Genomic DNA, 26,683 nt, shown 5'->3' on the forward strand with positions numbered 1-26,683 from the left:
TTAAAACTTCTCCAACCCCCACAAACCCTAAAAACGACCCAACATCCCCCCTGCGCCCTAAAATGTTCCCTGACTGCTTGAACTCTAAAAAGTACCCTGACCCCACTCTGAGCCCTAAAAACTACCCAGATCCCCCTGGGACCTAAAACCTCCCCTCCCCTCCCCTCCACTCACCAAGCCCTAAAACCTAAACCGACCCCCTCTTGAGCCCTAAAAGCAACCCGACCCCCAGCCCTAACCCTGAGCCCTAAACCCTACCCCAACCCTTAAAAACTACCTCCACACCCCCAAAACCCGGCCCCAGTTCCACTTACCTCACCGAACCTCTACCGATCCTTCCTGTTCCTGGGCCCGCCCATCTCCGCATCTAGAGTGCACATTGCCTCAATCACGCTTATGCGTGGTTAAGGCATATGATTGGTTAAAGCAAGCATGGTTGCTCTTGTCTTTTAACGGCACGCATGGCTCTACCCTCATTGTTCAGGACGTTTCCCTGCCAAGAGACATCAACCTTTTCATTCACATGCTCATCTTGTGACAGTGGTGCATAATGATTTTCTTTAATGGGTTCGAATGAAAAACAATTGTGCGACTGAAGATAAGATGCTTTCCAGTAAGATGATGGACTGTAGTGTCTCTCTTCTAAACCAATCGCCCCCCCCCCCTTCATGCATTTAGTGGGTTTATAATTATGTAAATGGTTTTGGGGATTTTGGCATTCCACTGCGTTTCTTATTCTGTTTGACTCTTAATATCCAGATTGGTGTTCGAGGGTCCCCGAGGGACCTTCTATATTCTCTTTTAAAGAGACCTGATCTTCATGGTGCGCTCACATTTTAAAGCTTTGCCTAAGTAATACCGAAAAACACCCCGGGGTTGCAATAAAATACAACTTCTTTATATATGGAAGCAGTTTTAGGGCATGTCCAGTGATTCTATGCCATCTATGAATCAGTGAATTGTGAATCCAAGCATACAGCATTTAGAACGGGGATGTCATAGGATAGCACATTTACAAAGAGCACATGCAACATATATGGAATTGCTTTCTTCACCTTGCTCTCCTCAGCCAAACTGTAGGAGTGTTTGGGACAAGACCAAAGGCTGAGCCTCGCCTGGGGTCACCTTCACCATGCACAATAAGGTCTGTAGTCTCACCTTTCACCTTTACCATCGACTAAATGGCAGTGCTTCCAGAACACTAATCATCAAAAAGCCTAATTATCTTTCTACAGGAATTTTGTCTCTTCTTCCCACGCTTCAAAGAGAAGGTTTTCTCCCCCCAATTCAGAAATGTGGAAGCCAAAGTGGATCCCACAAGCCTCCATTGCTCCGTTTCCCTCACCCACAAGACTGCAAACATGACAACACGCATTTGGGATGTTATTCTTAGGAGTCAGGTAAGCACATAGAAGCAGAACTTTACACGAGAGGACCAGCAGGCCTCCGCTCCAGTGACAAAGATGAAACGCTCCGGGCACAACGATGGATTGAAAAAACACAGCACGCTACCACCACCGCTCTGTGTTAAACCCATGATCGGGGCAGTAGTCCCCTCTCTGTCAAAATGAGGGCGCCCCTCCAGGGTTTGCGGATAGGCTCAGGACCTCACTCACGTCAAAGGACAGGCTTAGGCATCTCTGCACATGCTAAATTAGTGTGACACCAGGGCCAAAATAAAAAAAAAACAGGATACCAGATAATGCTGTCAGCTACTCACGACTATACACCTTACAGGGTACGTTCCTTGTCCTAGCACCCCCTTAGTTATCAGTTTTCTTTGATGGGTTGAATGGTGCAGAAGGTGCGTGGATAAGAAAGTTCCAAAGTATGCGGAAGGGGTGAAGAAATATAACAAACTTCCTCAGTATGAGTGCACAACTGTATTATGATGGTTGGTTAGGAAAGAGGGTTGGCCCAATTCACTGCTGCTCAATAGGAAAACCCATTGCCTTTCCTCTAGGTTGTTCACAAACATTCACATGTACAGTAGATGGCCAATTTACATTTGCAACAGACTCGCACTGCTGTATGTCGGCAGGAGAGAAGCATTCAGAACGTTTTTTTAAAGCCCTTGAACCTTGTAAACTCTTGTGCTGCTGTTGGCCAATATTCACGTCTGATTTGGGCGTTCGGCACAATGCAGCTAATATGTGTAAAAAGGCTCTATTTAAATGTCATTCGTTTTATGTTGTTGGACACTGTGTCCGCTCTCCTCTTTGATTACATCCCATCTCATCTCTGCACAATAACCATCACTTGTAAAAAAGATAGAAGAAAAAAAAGTCCTGTTCTAAGACTTCCAGCTTTGGGAAAGGGGAAGGTGCTCTGCTTTCTAGAAAGGGTAAGTGCTCCATTTTGCGATTGCCTCACAGGGTCCGTTTTTTGATACATTTAAAAAGAAATGTGGCCAGCTTTGCACTCTACAAAGATGTAAAGTAATCATAAATGCGAAGCTCTAACCTCCTTAACAACCTCACATACCATCTCATTAAACCACACATGCAAACATGCAAACATATCAAAGGTTAAGCTACACTTAACATATTGAATTAATAATCAATTTTTGGTTAAACTGTACAAATCTTTGAATAAAGTTAATCAAATGTTGCAAACCATCACTTGATGTACATATGGTTATGCAAAAAAAGTTAGGTGAAACTTGATCAAGGATTTCATAGTTTATAGGAAGTGAACAGTGTTAATAATTTTCATTTGGATAGCACGTTATATTGGGGGCAGTAAATGCCTGGAAGTCCTGTATTTGTTGTGATTCTATTTGGGACACATTCTGGAGTCGTACCCGATTTACCAGTGGTTGTATCTTGTCTTTGGGGGGCAGCACCTAGTAGTATGTTGAAGGAGATGGTGTGAGAGATAGGCATGCAAATTGTTATGGTTACGACAAAAACATCAATGCAACTACACAGCACCAGCTTAGCCAGAGGGGCTGCAATCAAGGTGCCGTGTCTGTGGACACCAAAAAAAGGTGGTTGAGAGGGTAATTGGAGAAGACCAGTAATCCATATGGCAACATGAACTAGTAAGAGATGCTAATGGCAAATGGTCATCAATAGGAGTTAGTGACATGAGCAATAGACTAGCACTTGTTGTAAAGGCCGTCCCACTGCATACTGATATACAAATGCATCTTGTGAACAAAGAAATAAGTGAAGGTGGAATCGGGCTTAGCAACCAGAGCAGAAACTGCACAGTCTTTAAAGGGTCCAAAATTCCCCAACTCCTGAAGGTTCAAAAGAGTCCAAAATCTTATCAGGGGTCAAGCCCTAAAGTCTACTCGTGGTTCCAAAGGTGGACAAGTACCAGTGGGACGAGCCATAGCCTAGTCTTGACACTCACCAGACCTGCATGCTGCACAAACTGAGTCAAGGCGCAAGGTCTTCTGCCCTTTTATCAGACTGGGTTTAGACCTGGGGGCTCAACTGTGGATAACATTGTTGCCCTGTCATATCTAGCCCATCAAGCGGTGTCCCATTGCAACCCACCGCTTTTTGCCTGCTTCATTGACTACTCTGCAGCCTTCAATGGTGTAGACCGATCCATCCTTTGACAGAAACTGGCTCGCTGGAACATCAGTCCACCCCTGTTACTATATTTGCATACTTGGATATGGGTCAAACTCACCAGTCAGTCCGTTACAGAGAAAATAACCACGGACCGGGTGCTAAAGCAGGGATGTGTCTTTGCCCCCGATGCTCTTTAATCTGTATACTGCGGATATGGACCATGCACTGTATGGAGCCTCAGCCACGCCCAGGATCGGCCTCGCAAAGATGTAGCTGCTGCAGTATACCAGTGATCTGGTTCTCCTCCACCATACTAAAATAGGTCTTCAAAAAGCGCTTACGGCCCTTTATGTATACTACGCTCAGAACAAGCTGGTCGCTAATTCACCCAAGTCCAAAATAGTAATTTTTGGCCACTATGCGAAAAAAAAGGTGGTAAAGTGGTGGATGGGCATGCTGACTCAGGACTGCGTCCAATCTTACAACTATCTGGGGGTTTGGATCAGTGAATCGGGCCGCCCACGGGTGCACCTCCACAAACTGCAGCAGAAGGGGAAAATGGCCACCTATGCACTTTGCAAATTATACATGACTCTAGAGAACCCAACAACAACGGCCATACAAAGAGTCCTGAGGGCCAAACTTTTACCGTCCCTCAATTACGCGCAACAGACATTCCCAGGGAAATTTGCACAAGACCTGGAAAAAATACACTGCACCGCCTACAAAAAGATATTCCGTCTACCAGCTTGCACCAGGAACATCTTAAGTCATTTGGAATTTGATCTCAACCAACAAAAACTAGAGTACCTGGCGACTCTCTCGAAATACTTTTTCTTAACAACGGCGGCCCCCATAATCTCTATGAAGGCTGTTTTAAAATCAATTTTCCTACAAACCAGCAACCCATGGTCTGCCTGTCTTGCTTTAGCCAAAGATCTTTTGCAGCTTGCCACAGAGAATTGGGACCCCTGTTTAACCAACCATGCTACCATCAAGGCAACAATAAAAAAGCAATTGCGGCTACGCTCTTGCACTTTGGACAATGTAATCCCTGGCACCAAGAGGCTTTCATGAGACCCAAAGTCTCACACACACACGGGCCAGTCAGAAACTCCACCTTAGGCAGACATTGGGAAGGCAAGCCCTACACAGGATTTTAGCTGCCAGAATACGCCCTCTTCCTTTAAAAGAACTATATCTAATCACGAACTCAAGGCCGAGTATTAGGGAGTGCCGCTTCTGCAATTACGAACGAGAATCCTTGGCCCATATTCTATTTTGCTGTACAGCCCTTCAGCCAGCTCGTAGAACTTACCTTAGACCAATCCTCCTTCAACTGGACACCCGTACAGCAAAAGAGGCAGTCCAACAACTCTATACTTTTGACATTGTAAAGCACATGGCGAGCTTTGGGAAATTTGTTTAATACACTATTGAAGGGCAACTCTCCACACGCCGAGTCAGGAGCACTCTCTGGAGTTCTTTAGAAATCTGGGCCCGGGTTGTGGAGGCTTGGACAATACTGAACTTTTGACTTGCTTTGCCCATATTAGACCTTTTTCAAATTTCTGTCTTATTTTAGAAACAAAAACAAATGGAAGTTTTAATAATTTTTCGAACAAATAATTGTTTTATATTTCTAAAAGTGGTTTTTCTTCTGTTCTTTTTAAAATATGCGTTATGTAATGGTTTTGATTAACTGCACAAATAAAGTATGCATTCATTCATTCACAAGCTAGGGTACAAGAATAAGCCCTTTTAGGTTGCAGCCCTGTGAGCACAAAGCGAACTGTCCCGTCCCATTTTTTTGTTGTGCCTTCATCCCTCCAGCCGAACCCAATACTTATTTGAGATCCCAGTCACCTTTTCCCTTTCTTGTTTTGCATGAGAAGGGATACTCCTGTCCTTATAGAATTTTCTCCCAGACAGCTTTCACTTTCGTTAATAGAGTATCAGAAAAACATTAAGTGGGTAGTACTCCGCAACACCATTACCAATGCAAATTCTCTTACAATCTGAAAAAAATGAAATGGACTTAGCTTAAAGAAGCTGGTACAAATTCACCTCAGTTACTCTATAGGACGTATTAAACTCCTACTCAAAAGTAGAATTGTCTAATGAATAAACAGTTGGACATTATTGTAGATTTAATCCAACAAATGTGCACGTTAATCATCACGGTCCGTCCGCTTGCACCGAAGTACCGTTGTTCCAAAGAATAAAAGTTTAGACCAATTAAGGTACTCTCTCAAAAACGAATCTATTTTAGCACAGTAGATCACAACATCACATTTGTAGGATTCAACTTAACATAATCAAGTAAAATGACCATAAAAGAATCCTTATGCTTTCAGCAAAAAACAATATTGCAGTGGCCTGTACTTGATAAACATGGGAAGCGTACATACTCCTGTTAGACCGCACCATACTGCACTCTACATGACTCTGCTTAGTCACTCATTTAATACAAAGATTTCAACAGGTGTTATGGGGGTAATTGTTGCAGACTGCAAAACGTAGTATTACTCAGCAGTACCGCATTTATTAGTTAAGTTGCTTTTGAAAAAAAAAAACAATAGTGCTGTACAAAATACTTATTTAATTGGTTGATTACCAATGTTAAATAATATGACTTCTTGCATAACTCACGAATAATTAACGTATTTGTATAGGGCTGTGATGTATTTTCTTTGTAATAAAAAAATCCCTATATTAATGTGTTTCAGTACTTTTTAGTGTTGTATCCTACAGTAGCTGTAACGGTAACTTATATAAAAACCTTCGTTTTTTGCTATCTCTAAATCAATGTGTAAAAACTGTTTGTTTTTTTTGGCACTTGGTGTGGCACATTCTACTTGTCTGTAGCACTATATGCAACAAGTGTTCCGGTTAGTCAACCAAGTGATGCCCATTTTATCACTCTCCGAAAGATTAAATCCTGAGACGTCTCTGCTGAGAATGAAACCATTGTACTTCTGGTTACACACTGATACCTAAAGTAGGCACTATTCTATCACGTGCAACAATCTAAACAAACATGAATCTCATGTGAATCAATACAGTGCTGCTTGAAATGTTATGCCCCATTTTCTCTTACCCAGTTTTAGTATGCAAAATATCTTTTGTTGGCCTTGCATTAAATATTTATGTAAACCTGCCAGTTAGGAGTGACCTGTTGGCATGTAGAAAGTAAAGCAAACTGCTACTAATGTATATCCTAATTGTATGCACATTTTCACTTTTTTTGGGAGGAAGGCAAAGTCCTTTCCAGATAATGTATGTCCTGTGACTTTTTCCAGTTGCTTTTGGAGTATGCGGTGCAGCATGGCCCAAAAAAAAAAAAGTGAGATGATGCAGCAAAAACGGGTATTTAATTTGTGTGAGTGTACATGTGCGCGCCTTCAAAATGTAGCAGACGCCATTTTATTTATTGATACACCCAAGATTGATCTGTACATTAAAAAAAATGCTTTCTCGATACTTCTTTAAGAAGAGGCAGGCAGCAATTTGCTGCCTGGTCCCCTTCCCAATCTCCCCAAAACGTTTTTTTTTTTTAAGTGGATGTAGGTGGCATGGAAGAGAGGATGTGGGGAAAGTAACGAGGTTAGGGGAAGGAAAAAGCAGCAAATGAGGGAGAGAGACAGGGGAGAGGCACACAAGTAAACAGCTACACAGCTCGGTGAGGGAGTTTGGCTGGAGAGAAGCACATGAGAGGAGATGGCACTAGCTATTTGGAGAGCAGGGTTAAGACTCGCAAAGGGAAGAGAGCAAGAAAACGCATGCACTTTGATATTGTGCTTAAAAAAAGTAGTTCCCTAAAAGTGAACAGTGGAAAAATAGAAGCCAACCGATCAGAGAGTAGGTAAAGAGGATATGCTTAGTGGGAGAGGCAACCATAAGTTTGACAAGCAACGACGAGGAAAATCATTGAATAAGAAGCAAGCAAATGAGTGTAAAAAAACAAAGGATGGAACTGTAAGGGTTGTATGATGGTACAATGCATGAAATGACGATGCATGTCTGAACCACATGGTCTCTACCACGACTGCCTCTTTACCATGCATGCCTTTACCATGCAACTTTGTGGTAAAGACATTATTGGTAAAGGGACATGTGTGGTAAATATCTCACCCCTGCCCCCAGCCCTGAAAACTCTTCCTATTTCCGCGCCGCAAGCCCTAAACATTCACCCCATACCCTAAAATCTGCCCCAGCCCCCACCTTAAGCCCAAATAACTCCCCCCAACACCTGTAAAGTACCTTTTAGCAGCATCACCGCCTGAGGCCTAAAACTGCACCCAGCCCTGAAAACTATACCTTCGCCTAACAGAGCCCTAAAAACTGACCCCACACCCTAAAACCTACCCCGGCCCCAGCCCACCCACCCTGAGCCCTAAAAACTGACCCCTACCACTGAAAATTACCACAACCCCCCCCCCCAACCCTGAGCCCTAAAACCCAGCCCCCTGCCCTATAACCCCTTCGATGTTCATGACGAGCTCAGCTTGTCATGCAGTACACTGGTCGTGTGCTTATGACGAGCTGAGCTCGTCATGAAACAATATATTCCATGGATCTGCAGCACAGAGGGGGGATTGCTGCAGCCGTGATAGTTTAAACAACCCATTCCCAGCCCTAAAATGTACCCCACCCCTAACAACTAAACCCCCCCCCAAAAAAAACCCAGCCCGCATCCTCTCCTATTTGTTCCTGCCTGCCCATTCCAGCACCTAGGCCGCACATTGCCTTAACCACGCATATGCATGGTTGAGATTAAGGCAAGCATGGCTCAGCCTGCACTTTTAAGGCTGTTTCCCGACTGTAAGTTGCTGGTAAGACCACAATAGACGACAATAGGTCTTTTGCAACCAGGCAGCTATTGCTATCTGGCAGACTCGACCTAAAAAAATAACAAACCCTGGTTCTCCTGTTCTGTATGGGCCTGGAAGCTCCCATGGGAGCCGAAGTGGGCAGGGGTTGGCCCTAACCATTTGGTGCCCTGCCCCTGCATCACACAGAACAAGGCCTGATTTCCACCACAATAGTTTGGTGGGTTCACTCTACACATAGAATTCTTTTTTTTCAGATTCTCAGGCATGTATTGTTATCCTGATAATGGATATATCACTAGGTGATCATAGTCCATTAAACTGTGAGTTGTGTTGTAATTTTCTATGTTCACCTGTTTTTGCTGGTTCCGCGTGCTGGTGCTTCCTAATCAATACAAACCCAATAGTCGCTAGATTGCCCTTCTTGCTTTACTTTGATTGTGTGCGTTGCTCTGTTCCTTTGTCGGCTGGCTGCTCCTATGTCCGGTAGTCTGTTTTGTTGTTGTTTTTTGTCATTGATAGGTTACCAAAAGTAGTGCAACGACTGAGGCGTTGTTCCCACCAGTATGTCGTTTTATGATTGCGCTTTGTTGATATCCATTATAGATTGGCTCCTTTGTTAAAACCGGGCAAGTGTTGCAGCGCAGTCCGAGTTCTCTGTTAAATGTGTTTGCTTATCCTTCTTGAAGATCTGTTTCTTTTGAATTGTTATGAGGTTAATGGTTCTCTTTCAGTCACATTAAAACATTTACTTTCTCTTTGATTGCCTCGCAGTCTCTGTATGTGAACCAGATCCAGGTGGGTCATTTAACTTTCTAGAAATATCTCGGCCCAAGAAAGTCCTAGAACCTTTGGTTTTTGTGCTTATTTTAGTTTCCTGTAGCTTACTTCCTCCCCTGTGCATTCCTTACTAGACTTTCCTAAATGCAAACCAAGACATACTCGTGGTAGAAGATATAGCTCTGTCTGTATATTGAGTTTGTGATTATTTGTGCTGTATCTTAGTTACAAACCGTCTACTACTGTCTGGAGTAAACCTTGACCCATCTACTTTAGGAGAGTTGACTGTTCCAGTGGTGGGGGGACGTTGTTATCAGTGGAAGTGCAGTAGACCTGGGGGCCGTGGCACACGATTAACAACTGCAGCTTCCATCATAGGTTTCCGACAATTGCCAAGAACCTAGAGATGGCAGAAAAGCAAAATCACAGTGAGAAGTTGAACAGGTGTAGTACGAGCACCCACACACAAAGTAGAAAGGGCACGTTATTGACAGAAACGTAAGCTTAAAAAGAAGACATGATCGACAAGTTCGTTAGCAGAGCACACATTCTGAAAGCATCTTGAGTAGAGTGTAACGAAAAATGGCTGAACAGCATTTGGCAACAGTGGAAAAAAGGATGTAAAAATCTCAGACTTAAATAGGAAAGCACAATACTGCTTTAATGAGTAGAATGAAACCACTATTATCATGTACGTGAAGTTTAAAAAAAATTGTCTTGTTGAAGGCACGCGACATGCCACTTTATTTCCCCAGGGGTTAAGGAACTTGTTTGTACCTGGACACTCATTGTAGCAAGTATTGCCTTTTGTCCCTTGAGCCTCTGAACTATAAACTACTTTGAACTCACGAGTACCAAAAACCTCCTGTTTAAGGTTTGCGTCTCAGAGGGCAGTGATGACAAGCAGTCAGGCTTACCTTTGCATAGTGGATAGAAAATTCAGGGGAAGTAAACGTGTATGGCACACCAACGTGTTATGACCGCAAACAATATGACTTAATTACATTTAATTGTTCAGTAGTGTAGTAAAGTAATCTCTTTGGAGTCAAAGTGCTGTTTCTTTTTAGCCTCACTCGTTACCTTCAGTAGTACAAATGTGGTTGGTCTGGCATTTTCAAGGGAACAGATGCATTGAGACGGTCTACAAATGGATGGCTTGTGTGGCTGTTCTGTAGTTTACAAGACAAAGTCTAGTTCTGAAAGGCAAGCATGATGAGTCTTACTTTATTTTTGGCGGAAAGCATGGCTGTTGAGTCTTTTAGTTTCTCTTAGTGTTGCAGATACACACGGTCGGAGTTTCTCGTCAATGGTTTGTTGATATGGTTTGGCATCCTGCATCTTTAGCATTCCAAGGTAGAACATACTGAGGTTCATTGCTTTCAACCTATAGTTAAAATAAAAATAAAACTGGTGCAGGCATCTAACCTCAGCATTGATAAGGGCCTTCTTGGGCACCATATAGGGGCTGTGACAAAATCCCATATTATGGTGCTCATACAAGCAGCTCCCTGATAAGCGGAACAGGGGTATCCAGGCAAATCACGCTGCAAAAAGTGTCTGTGAGTTGTTCTCATAAGTCCCTCTATTTTTTCTATTTGTAGAAGGTGTTGGTGAGAGTGCCTTCTCTCTGCTGTGGTTGTCTTAGGTCAGTCTGGGTAGTGGCATGGATTACTACAGCATTCAACTCTTGACAAAATCATCACAAGCGGCTGGGCCATAATTGTTAGTTGCTGGAAAGCTAGGCTTTTAGTGCTAAGACTAGTTGAACTTCTTCTCTCTTGCAGTCCTTAAAAATTCAAACTTCTCCCTAGGCATTCGAGTTTGGTCACAAGTTGGGATGGAAAGACATTTAGTCTTACTACCCAGTGCAGTGCGTCTTTGACTGGCTGAAGTTTTTCCTTAGAAGTAAAGTCGTGGGACACAGCCAGCATTTCAGAATTGCTCCCACACATGAATTTTTTGAGCATCCCATTTGGTTCAAGTGAAAATTGATAGAGCAAAACTTGATTTCTTATATACTAACATTTCTCAGAGTATTCTCACTGTTCTGGTTTCACATTAACAGCAAACCCCAAAAAATATTAACTTTTTTTTTTTATTTCGTAAAATGACCTTCATTCGTCAGGTACATTATGGATTTTCGGCACATCTCAGATGCACCTTGTCCGTGGCACATTTTTTTAATGGTGATTCTACCTTCCAGGCCTAGACTGGACATGTTTCATCTGATTTGAACCAATGGGTTAGTATAGCTTATCTTTTCCAGTGAGAGTTTTGTAAATGAAACCTGTGAAGCAACAACCTAGATGTTATAACCTGCAGTGGCGGATAGTAACCCTCAACAATGGAGGGGCGTCTAGTCGAAAGCCAAAACCATTAGTCCCTGTAATAGATCACAATGCCTTTAGGCTCAAATCCCAAAGCTCTCACTCATGGCCCACTAACCGATTTTATAGCGGGCCGTGACAGAGAGCTCTGATGTTGAGGCTGAAGGCTATGCAAATTTCTCAAGGTGCCTCTCAGTGGGCCAAAAAACAAAAAATAATAATAAATGTACTTGTCCATGCTGTCTTGTCCTCCGTGTTGTCTTGAATGCAGTCCGCGCGAGTCCTCTTGGAGCCTCAGCCAACTCCTCTCTGCGAATCTGGATGTTGCTGTCATGCTGCTGTCATGCTGCTGATAATGTTAAGCAGCATGAGAGCAGCACCAGGATTAGCTGAAGCGGGCTGCCTCGACGCTCCATGCAGACACTGCACTGGGGGCCTCGGCCTGCACTCCACCCAGCTGTATAAGACAGGCTAGGTAGAGAGGTTTAAAGTGCGTATGTCAGGCTTGCTGTCGCAAGACAGCTGGCCAAAGTAACATGCACACTTTAAACTGGAGTGACCACCACTCCTCCCCTGCTGCCAGTCGGCAGCAATGGACCCACACTCAAATACTGCTCGGGCTAGGAGCAGTGGAAAATAAAATGGTAATTCATTTTATTGCCATTTTATTTTTCACCTCTGTTGCACTGGCAGCAGGGGGATTATGCTCCTCTGTCCTAATGGGGGAGCTGCCGCTGATAACCTGGGAAGGAATGTGGGTGCGCACAAAGAAATTAGCATTAGCTGTACTTTTAATTTTTGATCATAGAATCCTACTTTGATGAGTCTAAATGTATCTTGAAGAACCCACCACCTGGGATCTCCAAGCCCCTCGCGAATATCTCAACTTTGCTCCACGCACTCGGAGGCATGCTGTCACTCGCGGAGGGAATGAGGAATATTCCAGCCATGATTAACTATTCAGCTTAATAGAGAGGGTCAGTGGGAATCCTTCCCACCTGAGGTGCAGCTAAAAAATATTTGTCCCTATAAATATAACATCAGCAGCTGCCTCATATGATTTGTTTCTTGGCCTGGACATATGGTTTGTAGATTACCATGATCACAGAGAATACTACTTGTTGGGTGGGGCCTCCATCTCCAGGAGAGTTAAGTATTTTGCTGGTGAGAACTAACTTCGCAAAATCATTCAGGGTAGCCTTCAGAGGTTTCAGGGTATGAGTCTTCAAGGCAGGAAACAGAACTGTTATTAAAGGAGAAGATTAAATCAGGAGCTATATTAGTCCTGACATTCGGTTGATTGGGGAAAACAGTACTGCTTCAGATTGATGTTTCACAGAAAAAAAACTAACATTTTAATCTGAAAGGTACACAGTAATATTATGATTTGACCAATTCCTGGGGCCTCAAATAACATGTGGACACTACAGCAAGAATTTTTTATTTTAATAATTTTGCTAACTTTAGGGTGTCAGCACTCTCCAGAAGGAAGAAGGCGGGCCATTTTGGGGATGATAGATAATTCATGGGTTGGTTAAAGAAATTCCCCTTATTTGCTGATGAAAGGAATAAGGTTTCAGTTATTCAGTAAATATTTTCAAGCTGTAAGCATTTGGTTGTCCCCGTTTTGCCGGAAAATATGTTGCTTTGCCTTATTGTTTCGTGGTGCCTAAAAAATGTAAAATCTGCTGCTTCACTTCATTCAGCCAATCCCTGTCCTGCTCTACTTTCAACCAAACCCTTTGTCTTGCCCCCATTTAAATAAACCCTGCTTCTCCTGCACCTTGATCCAGCTTCTGCTGCCCTTGTTCATCCTGAAAGGAAGAAGACCTTAAAAGCTGTGGGTGATGTTACTATCAGTGATATATTCACTTTGCATTATTTACCAAATTGGTTTGCAAGCTTTTGGATCAAATGCTTCATTTTTATTGTATTTGCAAGATAACTAGCTATATTTAAAAATCAATATTGACTTCAGTGATCTTTATATGTAAGGTTGCTTTGTGCTCTTCATGGAAAATCATGTGTGTCTGCACACCATTGTCCGGTTCTGTGCAAGCACCATACTCTGCATCCAAATAATGAAGGTCTTAATATATAGAGCTCAAGTATGTTCAGCAAACGCTAAATAAAGTTATTTTTAGGTCTTGCATAGCAGCAGATTTAGCGGTGTGCTGTCAAGAGATCTACGGTATACTATACCTAATACTTTTGGTAGGCTTTGGGTCAGCCTAATGTTTTCATTGGTTTACTTTGTCAATCTCATTTGCTTGCTTCTTATTTGATGGCTTCTTCTTGTGATTGTTCCTCCACCTGGAGCATTTCTTCTTTTCCAAACTTTCTATTGAAAGACTTCTTTCTTTTCACTGTTTGATAAAATGGAACTAACTTTTCTTTTGTTATGAGCACACATGTATTTTTTTGCTCTTGCTCTTGTATGCTACCCTCACATCCCCACTCTCTGCATGTTGCTTCCCCTGTTCTGCTGGGCATGTTCTTGTTTTTTTCACTCTCTCTTCTATGTTTCTGCCACACACCTCTCATGACACTGTTATTCCAAACCGCTAGGTGGTGTTAAATTGCTTCCCCGCCCCCTGCTCCTCCACTGCTCTCTGCATATATATATATATATATATATATATATATATATATATATATATATATATATATATATATATATATATATATATATATATATATATATATATATATATATATATATATATATATATATATATATATATATATATATATATATATATATATATATATATATATATATATATATATATATATATATATATATATATATATATATATATATATATATATATATATATATATATATATATATATATATATATATATTTTTTTTTTTAATCCACAGTTGCCTGTAGTTGAAAATTGCTACCTGGTGGATCCTTTCCTGATAATGTGCTTATGCATGCTCCAATTTTTATTTTTCAATTTACCACTCCAAGATAAGCTTCCTTGAATTTGGATCAGTAAATTATAAAATGGCCGCTGCAGCATCATGACATATGTGTGAATGCATTGACACATGTGGACTTGTAAGGCTGGCCATCCATCTTGGCACACATTGAACATGGTCAATTTACATTTTTGTCCTATTTTCCCAATGCTAAATGGCAGTAAGACATATTGGCAACGCTTAAAGGTTGGCTAATATCTTTCAAAGCTAGTCATATTGGATTTGCCAATACTTGTTTATGAACGTACCACTTATTTATTTTTTATATATTATTTTTGTGGGGTTTTATTTATTACTGTAACAAACAGGCAGCACAAATGAAGATTCACGTTCAAAACCTATAGAGGGGATTTTACAAGCTTTCCCCCTTATATATTATGAATATGCATCTACAGTAAATGTTTAAATCAAGTGAAGCTTTCTTTAGCCCAAAATGTTCCCATCGTGGACCCCCAGATCTTATTGTGCTTATTTGAGCACCCCCTTGCGAAGTGCACTACCTTTTCCGTGCAAGCACATCTATCATCTCTTGGAGCCGCTCGGTGAATTGACCGTGCACCACTACTGACGAGCTATGTTTCTTTTTGCTCTCAGACACACTATGGCAATTAATTTGTGTGTATAATGTTAGCACTGCCAGTTATTGCTAGAAGGGTCATTTTAGGAGATACTTTTATTGGCATTTCGAACCCTTGTAAGTGTTGATTGTATTGTGGGCTGGAATAGACCTTTGTATGGGCAGTTCCAACTCCCTTTCCAACTCCCTCTCTTTCTTTCCTTTTTCTCACTACTTGTCCCATCTTTATGCTATTTGTGTGGGTGTTGTGCTGACTCAGATGCCCTGTGGCGCATAACTCCGATTGGCAGGAGAGCCCTCATTTAATCAAACACAGACTGTTGTAATTTAGAAGACAAAATGCAATTTTTTGTGGTTTTGCGCTGATGTTTTATTGTGTTGTACTCTGCATTGCCAAAAAGTGCAGTAGCTAAAGCGACTTATCAACCCCTCACTGATAATAGCAACAGGACTGTGAAATGTGTTGACTTGTAAAGTGCCATCTGCTCTTTACTGATGATTCTTCTACTTGCTTCCCTTTTTAGGCAAAACCAAAACTGATTGAACCAATCGATTATGAAAATATAATTGTTCAAAAGAAGACCCAGATTTTAAATGATGCACTGCGGGAAATGCTACTTTTCCCCTATGATGACTTTCAGGTAAGCATTACCTTTGAAGCCAGAATTGTACTCTCAAAACGTATACTTTGTTGTACTGTGATATATATGAAGTATATAATGATCTTATTTCCAGCTGTATTTCGAGTGTGTACCTGATCTTACCTTACTCCACACTGGCCATTCCAGTGTTACATCTCAACTGTTTACATTAAGTCCTCGTGTTTGCTCTTTGTTTGACTTATACCTTTTAAAAATAGACCCACAAACATATTGCAGATATGTAAATGTCAATACTGTATCAAGGCCATATTTCTTGGGATACAAGTTCACATTAGATTAAACTGTAATCTAGAATACTCTGTCAGTGCATTGCAGCAGTATGTATCAATGGGGTCGCCCTTTGTCTGCTTGTTAACAGCTCCTGTGATTGCGGATGCTACTTGAATGTTGGTGTTCAGATGGTGGTGAGAAACTCCATTTAGAAGCTTACAGTGACCTTGTGACAACATGGTTGAAGTTTCAGGTGTGGCTTGTTGTGGCTTTAGTCTATGGTCACCTTTACCTGCTTAGAATGATGGCCGACGCCCGATTCCCTTAAAGGCTGTACATTAAGCATTTCAGCATAAATGTTGTGGTTGTTCTTCTTTTCTCGTTCCATGTGGAGAAAGCTGAAACCTTATTTTCTGGTTAACAAATCCTTTATTTGTACTGTGACTGAAATATAAATGACGTTTTTAAAAAAAATTAAGGGAAATACAGGCTTACAGAACTTTTGTTGTCATGTTTCCCGCCCAGCTCCATAAGGAACACCTCTTTTAAATGTTTAGCATTCTTAGAGGCCACTTTATTTCTTCCAAATACTTCCCCCAGCCTCCGCTAGAATAGGGAGGGAGAGGGACATGCCTATTTTTATCTCTTAATATAATACTTAGGATACCTCCTAAGTCCCAAACTGAGCCTCCATCCAACAATTCATCTAATTTCTATAGTGAGCTAAAAATTGTATCCAATAAGACCCCGAACGTAGTCTGTATTCCTTATGCGAGTGATATTCATGGTATTCAAGGCCTTCAATCTACTCTCAGATCTCTGCACCACACAAACTCTCTGGAATCTCCTTCTCAAACACATACCCAGACTTTATGATTCCTCTTTTCACCACACACATGACATCAGGTTATGTGACTTTGCAGCCTCATTAAGTGTGTCCGTTTACAACTGTTTATTTTTATCCTTTGCTTTTTTGGAGGTGATTTCTCAAAACGCTGAAAACTGGGACACTTCTCCTGGCTGCTCTTTGTCCTGAGGGAAGCTTCTAAAACTTGGCACCTCATTTTGTAAAGCCTTTCTTTAGCGTGCCCTTTTACCTAAGCTTCCATGATTCATGGTCATTTTAATGGACAGTTAATGTGTTTACACACAATATCTTGTCATCTTGACCCAGAAGAAGGAATTCGGATGCAAGCATGCCACTCAAGTTCTTACTTCTCAAATTTCTTTCAAAAGCTTCTCATTGTGCTCCTTTGGAGAATTTCTCTGTACATCTGTTCACCATTCTCCACTAGGTATAATTGGAATGTCAAGTGGAGGAGACTGCCCAAGAGCCAGAACTTTGACGTTAAATTCCTGCCATGCTGTTCGTTCCAGCTCTGTCCTCTCAGCAGTATCGCACTGTGGTGTAAGAATACCTGCCAATCAGAGAACGTCGACATCCCTGTGTCTTCTTGGTGAGGCGCTGTGCTTCTCAAACTCTTGTAATTCACCTGAAACACAGTTCCGGGTCTTCCGGCTTCAGTAAAAGAATAAGGGCTCAGCTTCTCCTCCCACCGATGACTGTCCTTATACGCTTCTGTCTGCTATCTAGAGAGGTCCCCATTCCAGCTTGTATTGGCTGCCTCATTGCCAAAGCCCTTGTGATCTCTGTACAGAAATGTGCAGGAGCAGTACAGGTGGTTGGTCCAGTGCTAGATTCCTTGGAAGTCTATTTGTTTAGTACTCCCAAAGGTTTCCCCGAGCCAGGGGAAGTTCACTATCTTACTAACATCATCAGGTTCTCTTGATTTATATATCTATCATCAGTTGGCTCAATTTGCATCCAAAGCTTTTCCAATAAAAGTGTGATTATAGACTCCTCGAAAGGCAAATTCTGATGGTTTCTATTCTTATTGCAGCCTACTTTCCCAGCTTCATTTTTTAGTGTAGGTCTTGTAATCCTGCCCTTTTTGTGTGGAATTTGGGGAGTTGCCATCGTTTATGAAACACTCAAAGTTCTGGTTTCAGGGATGGATAACAGCTGCAGAGTCTCCCCTAGTGTGGTTGAAGTTTCTTGTACAGATTCCTTTTTGACCACTACCTCCTTAACAGAATTATTATTTTTATTGATGCTTAGGGGTGAACCGAGACACTTACGTCAGTTACAGAATAAGGATGCAAAAACTGGAAAGAGACACTCTTCGTCTTCATACAATATTTCCTGGTTGTCTGATTGACATGAGGCTCATCATGTAATCCAGATCTGCGGACTAAGCGATAGAAACCAGGTGCTCCCTTAGCTGGCCCTGTGAAATGGACCAACCATGTAACTTTAGCATGGACTTTAATATTGAAAGCATTTTTTGGTCTCCTTTTGCTGCAGTCCGCATCAATATTAATCCTGGGAGCGGTGGCGGAAGTGGGAGTTGAATACTCGGCTAGATCCTGCATCCCCTTGGTAACTCACCTTCCGCACCTTCCCCTTTGTATCTCACCCTCCTTCATATATCTTTGGTTGTGACTCAGTCAATGTTGCTTGTGCTGGACGCAGGGATTCAGCAAATAGAACTGTGCTCGCACAGCAGGGACTGTGGTCCCTTGGCTGCCAAGGTACTTCTGACCACACATGGATTCCACAGTGGGACATACTGGACGTCTATCAAACAGCTTGAGGAATGACTATGGAGGTTATTTAGAATTTGGCAGATGCAGGATATACTTCAAAAAGTGGCAGATGTCTCGTCCACTCAATATTGAGTGTTTGCAACGGTATAAACTCTAAATAGGGCAGAAGGGACATAAATCCTTTTTTGGTGGATGTGACACATCTGCCAAATTATAGTTAAACCCCTATAATTCCAGAGTTCTCTCAGATGCTACAAATGGTGCTTTTTTTTATCCACTGTCTGTGGAGTGCTAAGAGAGTTCAGTGCAAGTAAATGTTTACTTTCCTTTTGCCACAACGTGTTGAAAGAAAAGGAAAACGGAACAAGGATGGTTTTTTTTTTGGGTCATAGAGATGGACCTTCATTCCGACAATGTTTAACAGCTTGATTTTGTCTGTTATTTTTTTTAGTCGGGCTGCCAGAAAACCATCCAGGTGTTCCCAATATGCTTTGCAGATTATAATTGGTGAAAAAAATCCTTCCCACCCCACCTATTACACTTTAGTTTATATAGGAGGTAACATGGCAAGTGGGCGAGGTCGAGGCATCCTCACTAGTAGGTACTGTGACCCTGTTTGTCTCCAGTGAGGAGGTGGATAGTGTGATACGAATATGTGCCGTGTCTTCTTTTCTGCTCGAATCAGTGCCTTTAGGATGCGAGTATCTAAATCTCTTACTGATAGATATTAAATGTTTGTTCATTGTGTGGCAGATAATTCCTAAATGACACCAGGACTATCTCTAATTGTGCATCTCTTGTAGGAAGAAACCATGGAGATTGTAGATAGCATGGAAGTTATGTGGATTGGCACCTGCTCCACTACTCTGTGATCCTTCCTATTGAAGAGCAATGGAATTTTACCCGTAGCTTGAGGTCAAGCTGCACTTTATTTTTAATGTGACCGACAATCAACTGATATTGCTCAACTCGTTTTCTTTTCTTAATCTGGATTCGATGTGTTAAAGCATCTGAACCTAGAGTCAATGAATGACACATGTTTTGCTGGTGGCCTGTACGTGTAGATTTTCCACTTTTCAGTTAATAGAGCAGGGTAAGAACCGAGTTATACCTCTCTTCTTTCCCATAGGCGCTACTGTCAAGCATGCTGCCAGTATTTGCTTTCTCGCGTTAGTGCCTTTTGTAACATGGCTTACCATAACTTTAATATCAGTTATAATGCATATCTGCAGTGATTTAGGCTTGGTATTTACAAGAGAAAGCGCTCTCTAGCTTGCTTAAACTATGTTGTTAGTTTGGTCAGTAACTCAACCCGAAACCTGCCTTTCTTTTGCAATAGGAATGTGTATTGGGTTTCTGTATGTCCAGTTTAAGATTCTTATGTTGAGGTGCAAAGGCTGTCTAGTTTTTCTTCCCCTGCATCAGTCTGTGTTGATGTCATACTTATTCCCTACACTTGCATTCACACACAAATATTTTCCCACTCTCCCTTTTCATATGTACACTTTTCTTGCTCTTTCATTTTTCTACCTCCCCTCTATCCGTCTTCCTTTTCCTTTCTGTGCTCTCTACAAATAAAATGTAATATCATCCCATGATGAAGATTCTAAACATGTCAAGAACATGTTTAAAGCTTTGCTGAAAACACTCAATTTCTAATCTTATGCTCCATGGATATATGAATCTACCTATCCTTAGCTAGCACAACTGATCTCCCCGGGTTGCGTGCAGCTCTGTAATGTGCTGATATCCACAGTATGGGTGCTTAACAAGTTAGCAGACTAAATCAATACGCCATCCATTTGTGTCTTTAAGGTCGGTTTGCAAGGATGGATTGGCCAATGACTTTCTTTAGAAGACTATAATGAAAACACTTGTTTTGACCTTCCTTGTCTATCCTTCACTTCTGTTTACCAGAACTTTTCTCTCTCTTCTCCACTGGTTGCCATGGTACATTCACCTGACTTGGTTTATACTTGACTTTTTCCTGACACCTCAGACAACTATATCTTGGACAACGAGGAGGTCTTCTGTTCAGACTATACTCCGAGGCTGGACATTGCTTTTCAAAAAAGGGCTTAGTCGCAGCTTCAACAAGTAAAAATTGTTTATTTTCCCTTATTTGTCACACACTCAATATGGAAGATACACACACAAACTCAAAGTAAATTCTAATATTTTCACTATTTGGCCACAAGGAATTTTATTCTAATCACTTATTACATGCCAAACAAACAATCAAGTCTTAACCCACCAATAGCGCACCATTTGTCAATCAGAGGAATAGAAAAGAAACCGTAAATGGGTCATAAAAATAGGAGTCCGAAAAAACTATATAAAGTTAGAATTGCACAATTTTATTCCACACAATCCTGACAACTGAAGTTAAAAAACAATATATTCCATAAAACTTTACAAAAATAAAAATTGCTTTGCACAATAAAAACTGTCACAGCAGAGATCTAAACCACACTACCACATAAAACACACAAAGTAAATCAATCACAAAAGGAGAGAGACAAATATTAGACAATACAGTTTGTCATTGAAATGGACATATTCGTGTAACAATTGTTGCTACTGCGACCGAGTACCATATATATCAGTATCTACAGGTCGAGTTGCTTCACAAATTATGTTGTTTATTAGCGTAGATGCGTTTCGATTGCTTTGCCTAATGATTGCCCATCTTTATCAGGACAACAAATACTTTGACTTCTCTCTGTTCGGTATGTTATTTCCCAACAAGGTAATCCTTCTATCCACCGCAATAATGTTGTGTCTGAGTACTGATCACTCAAATTGATAAAACCTGGGATGGATTCCAATCATCTCACTGGTCACGCTGCAACAAGATTTTTGAGGAGGTATCTCCAATGTAGCCTAATGATATGACTTGATGGTTAACACATCCTTTCATTCATTTGAGGACCTCTGCATATAAAATGAAAACATGCCAGAACAGATAAGATAAATCTCCACTCACAGTAATAACTGGATCGGGACGAATTAGAACCGTAATAAACACCTGGGCACTATTTCTTTTAGTTTGTATTCCAAGTTTCTCTGTAAAATATCTTGTCAATTGACGTAGTAGTTCCATGGTAGTTCCACACGTGATCCCACTTCTGGTCGCAGCTTCAGGCAGGATCAAGTTGTTCTTCTAGGACAAACCTTGTCCTTTACTCATAGTATTAAGCAGAAAGGAGTGGTAGTGTCCCAAAACTGTAACTTTTCTCCATTGATCTTATTGGTTCTTTTAGAGAGTAGTGAAGGTTGCTGTAGCCCAAATACATTTGTGGAACCACTCGATTTCTGGGTCGTTACGTGGGTATTCTATCTATTGTGTGATTGAAGAGGCAAGGAGCAGTACTCTGTATTCTTTTTGCAGCAGTCTGACTAAAAATAATCTGTCTGAATGAAAATGTGTGTGCTTTTATTTATTATAATTTGTTTTACAGCAAGCTGCTTTTAATAGAACATCATGCTGAGCCTGTTTGTATTACTGGTAACACTGTTTTCATAAAAGTGTGCCAGATGTCGGACAACCTCACTGCCCATGCCAAGGCTGCCTTTATGATGTTAACTTAATAAACAGTTTCTGTGATGTCCTTTGGCATTACATTTTACACTTTTGTTTCCAAAAGTCCTTGTTGATCAGATGATAAAGGCATTACCAATACTACACATTTCAAACTGGCCCTACCTGCTACATTGTTTCTTTGCTAAATGTATTCGATTCACACAGGCTCGCTTTGTTTCCTTGCAAACTAAGAGCATTGTGTCTGATTATTCACTATTTTTATGAATGCCTTATCTTCAAGTATTTGTTAGTTTTATATATTTCCATTTCGTTCATGCCATTCTTTTTAGGTCTGGCGTTAACCAAGACCTTTTGATTTTAAGTAAACTCTACGTATCGTACACTTATTTAAAGGGCTTTCAGTCACCTTTCTTCACCCATTGAACTGTTGTTGTGTCATTCACATGTTACGTCCTCTCGCTACAGCATACAGCACAGGGCAGTAGGTCCGCCTATTTAAGCCACTGGTAAACTTCACTTTGAGTGACTGCATTTTGCTCTTTAACAAGGAGCACATCTGAACACAAGGTAGTTCCCTCTAGTGCAAGAAATGTTTTTTTATTTTAGTGTTGTGTCCGTGTTTAAAGTCTGATGTGATAGCTGATTGCTTTTGATATGACCACAGGACACATCCCAGTTTTATCAGATCCCATCTCCTGCTAATTAATGCTGCTGTAAATTCATTTACGAGTGTTCTTTTATCAGGCTGCTGCTATTTCACATCAGCTCACATGAACTCTGGATATAAGCTAATCAGTTCTGTCTATCAATCTTGCAAGCCCATACTATCTGTTTCTCTTTCTTTTTTCCCTCTTCTTTACTCTTTATCTCTTTGTTTCTTACTCTTTGTTCTGTCTCTATTTCTCTTGGTTTCTTAACTTCTTTTCTTGCCATCATTCCTTCTTGTCTTGATCTTTTTACATATTTTATCTTTCTTTTTTGCCTCCATTCTTTGCATCATTCTTAATTTCCTTCTGTCTTTGTTTCTATTGTTTGTTCTTTCCTTCCAGCCTCTGTACCTTCCTACCTTGCTCCCCCTTCCTTCCTTGCCTTCTTTTTTAATTTCATTCTTTCTTCCCGTCTTTGAAATTTCTTTCTTGATTTTTTTTTTTCATTTTTGCCTTCTTTCTTGATTTTTCTTTCTTCCTGTTTTCTTTCCTTCTCGCCTTCTTTCGCAAAGTCAAGAGGCTGGCAGCCAATGCCAGACCAATTGACTATTTTTAGGTGTGTGTTAGCCAAGACCTTTTGATTTCTCTAAAATTATGTGCACCCATGACATTTTTCTTCCACCCACTCCAGCATGCATCAAAGGGAAATGTGTAAGGCCACTTCAGCCATTGTCTGACTTCAATATGCCTTATGGCATCCTTCCCTTTAATAAGGAGCGCATCGGCACCCAAAGTAGTTCCCATCAGTACCAGAGAGTTCTACGGTAATGTTTGCTTTTTTGAGACCAAAACAAATGTTTGCCTTTAGGCTTTTTTTTAATTTATTTGTTTAGATTTTTAAAGGCTCGGCAGCTTCTTAGCTTCTTGAACTATAAAGTTTTACAAAACCATCACAAAACAATACAAGAAATGCTAAAAGGCTGGCGACCAACTCCAGGACTATTGGCTTTGCATGCTTGTTAATGCTCATAGTATTGTCTTGCCCCCAAGTTCAAGTTCAAGTTCAAGGATTTATATAGCGCACTACTCACCCAGAGGGTCTCAAGGCGCTTGGGGGAGGGTGGGTGCATTACTTATCGAATAGCCAGGTTTTTAGCTGCTTTCTGAAGGAGAGGTGGTTCTGTGTACGGCGGAGGTAAGTGGGGAGAGAATTCCAGGTCCTGGCCGCTAAGTAGGAGAAGGATCTTCCTCCCATGGTGGATCTATGGATGCGCGGAACTGCGGCGAGGGCTTGATCGGATGATCGAAGCTTGCGGGTGGGTGTGTAGAAGGACAGTTGTGTGTTGAGGCATTCGGGTCCTAGGTCGTAGAGGGCCTTGTGTGCGTGGGTGAGGAGACGGAACGTTATTCTCTTGTTGACGGGGAGCCAGTGGAGGTCTTTCAGGTGACCGGAAATGTGAGCTTGCCGGGGGATGTCCAGTATGAGTCTGGCTGAGGCGTTTTGGATGCGTTGGAGTTTTTTCTGTAGTTTGGCTGTGGTTCCGACGTAAAGGGTATTTCCATAATCCAGTCGGCTAGTGACCACTGCGTGGGTGACTGTCTTTCTTGTTTCGGTGGGGATCCAGCGGAAGATTTTTTTGAGCATGCGTAGGATGTTGAAGCATGAAGATGAGACGGCGTTGACTTGTTTGGTCATCGAGAGGGAGGAGTCTAGGATGAAGCCCAGGTTACGTGCGTGATCTGTAGGTATGGGTGCTGTACCCAGGGCCGGTGGCCATCATGAGTCGTCCCAGGCAGAGGGGGATGATCCTAAGATGAGGACTTCCGTTTTGTCTGAGTTTAGTTTTAAACAGCTGTTCTTCATCCATTCGGCTACTTCTTTCATTCCTTCGTGTAGGTTGGTTTTAGCTGTGTTTGGGTCTTTGGTGAGGGAGAGGATCAGCTGGGTGTCGTCTGTGTAGGAGATGATGTTGAGGTTGTGTTGACGCGCGATGGATGCGAGGGGGCTCATGTAAACGTTGAAGAGGGTGGGACTGAGTGATGATCCTTGTGGTACGCCGCAGATGACTTCGGTGGCCTCTGATTTGAATGGGGGGAGGCGGACTCTCTGTGTTCTTCCGGCGAGGAGCGAGATGATCCAGTCCAAAGCTTTTCCTTGTATTCCGACGTTGCTGAGGCGTTGTATGAGGGTGCTATGACAGACTGTGTCGAAGGCGGCGGAGAGGTCAAGTAGGATGAGGGCAACTGTTTCTCCGTTGTCCAGTAGCGTTCGGATGTCGTCTGTAGCAGCGATGAGGGCGGTTTCGGTGCAGTGTTTGGCTCGGAAGCCGGACTGTGAGGGGTCGAGGGAATTGTTGGATTCGAGAAAGGCGGCGAGCTGACTATTGACGGCTTTCTCAATGACTTTGGCCGGGAATGGGAGGAGTGAGATGGGGCGGTAGTTTTTAAGTTCAGAGGGGTCTGCTGTGGGTTTCTTCAGAAGGGCGCTGAGTTCGGCATGTTTCCAGCTTTCCGGGAAGGTAGCGGAGTTGAAGGAACAGTTGATGACATCGCAGAGATGGGGTGCGATGATGGACTCTGCTTTGTTGAAGATGTGGTGGGGACATGGGTCGGTTGGTGACCCTGAGTGGATGGAGTTCATCAGGCGGATAGTGTCTTCAGTAGTGATTGGGTTCCAGGCGCAAAGGTTGTGAGAGTGCTGTTTAGATTCGGAGGTGGGTGAAGTGGACTGTTCTTCGGTCTGGTTTTCAAAGCTGTTATGTATGTCGGCGATTTTGTTGTGGAAGAAAGAGGATAAGGAGTCGCAGAGGTCTTGAGAGGGGGTGATGTCGTTGGTGCCGGCGGTGGGGTTGGTAAATTCTTTGACGATGTTGAATAGTTCCTTGCTATTGTGGGGGTTGTTGTCGAGTCGATCCTTGAATGCTGATTTCTTGGTGGATTGGATCAGTTGGTGGTGTTTGCGGGTGGCGTCCTTGAAGGTGGTCAGGTTGTCAGTGGTTGGCTTTTTTCTCCAGGTTTTCTCGAGGGTACGACATAACTTCTTGGATTTCTTAAGGTCATCGTTGAACCAGGGGGCCTTTTTGCTACCCTGTTTGATCTAGGGTTTTTCAAGGGTGCTAATTCGTCAGCGCTGTGGGTGATCCATTGTGTGAGTTTGGTGGCAGCTTGGTTTAGGTCCGATGATAGGGCGGGAGGGTTTTGGTTGAGCGATGTGAAGAGTTGGTCGGTGATGATTTTGTTCCAGTTTCTTCGAGGAATAGGTTGTGGGGGTTTGTGCGTCGTGATTTTTTTGTAGCTGAAGTGAACACAGCTGTGGTCCGTCCAATGGAGAGCTGTGGTGTGATCGAAGGAGATGTGTTTGCTGGAGGTGAAGATAGGGTCGAGCGTGTGTCCGGCTACATGGGTGGGGGTGTCAACAAGTTGTTTGAGTCCGAGATTGGCCAGGTTGTCCAGAAGGGTGGTTGTATTGCTGTCGTTGTTCTTTTCCAGGTGGAAGTTGAGGTCTCCCAGTAGGATGTAGTTCTCGGAGGTGAGGGCATGTGGGCTGATGAAGTCAGAGATGTCTTCGTTGAATTGTGTGCGGGTTCCTGGTGGTCTGTAGATGAGGGTGCCTCTAAGTGTGGTCCTGGGGTCGGTGTGGATCTGGAAGTGAAGGTGTTCGGCGGTCGCGAGGTTATCGTCGAAGCTGGTCGTGATTCGGATGGTGTTCTTATGGATAATGGCGATGCCTCCTCCTGTTTGGTTGGTGCGGTCCTTTCGGATGATCTTGTAAGCGTCCGGGATGGCTATGGCGATGTCGGGCGCAGATGAGGCGTTCATCCAGGTTTCTGTAAGGAAGGCGACGTCTGGCGATGCAGTGTTGAGTAGGTCCCAGAGTTCAGTGACGTGTCTGTGGACCGAGCGGGTGTTCAGCAGGATGCACTTCAGGTGGTTAGAGTCGGAGCTGTGTTTGGGGGAGGTGGATTTGGTGTGGGTCCT

General features: G+C 42.3%; 1 protein-coding gene across 9 annotated transcripts in view; it reads left to right on the forward strand.

Annotated features, from left to right (window-relative positions):
* The window catches only part of DOCK9 (dedicator of cytokinesis 9), a 1,255,128-nt gene that overhangs the window by 339,528 nt on the left and 888,917 nt on the right, over positions 1–26,683 (forward strand). For all 9 annotated transcript variants that reach the window (XM_086947866.1, XM_086947869.1, XM_086947867.1 and 6 more), the window contains exon 2: positions 15,560–15,676. In XM_086947866.1, the coding sequence (XP_086803992.1) occupies positions 15,560–15,676 (117 nt within the window). The remainder of the gene's footprint in view (positions 1–15,559; positions 15,677–26,683) is intronic.

The sequence above is a fragment of the Lissotriton vulgaris genome (assembly GCF_964263255.1).
Source record: "Lissotriton vulgaris chromosome 8 unlocalized genomic scaffold, aLisVul1.2 SUPER_8_unloc_1, whole genome shotgun sequence".
In the NCBI taxonomy this organism is placed as follows: Eukaryota; Metazoa; Chordata; class Amphibia; order Caudata; family Salamandridae; genus Lissotriton; species Lissotriton vulgaris.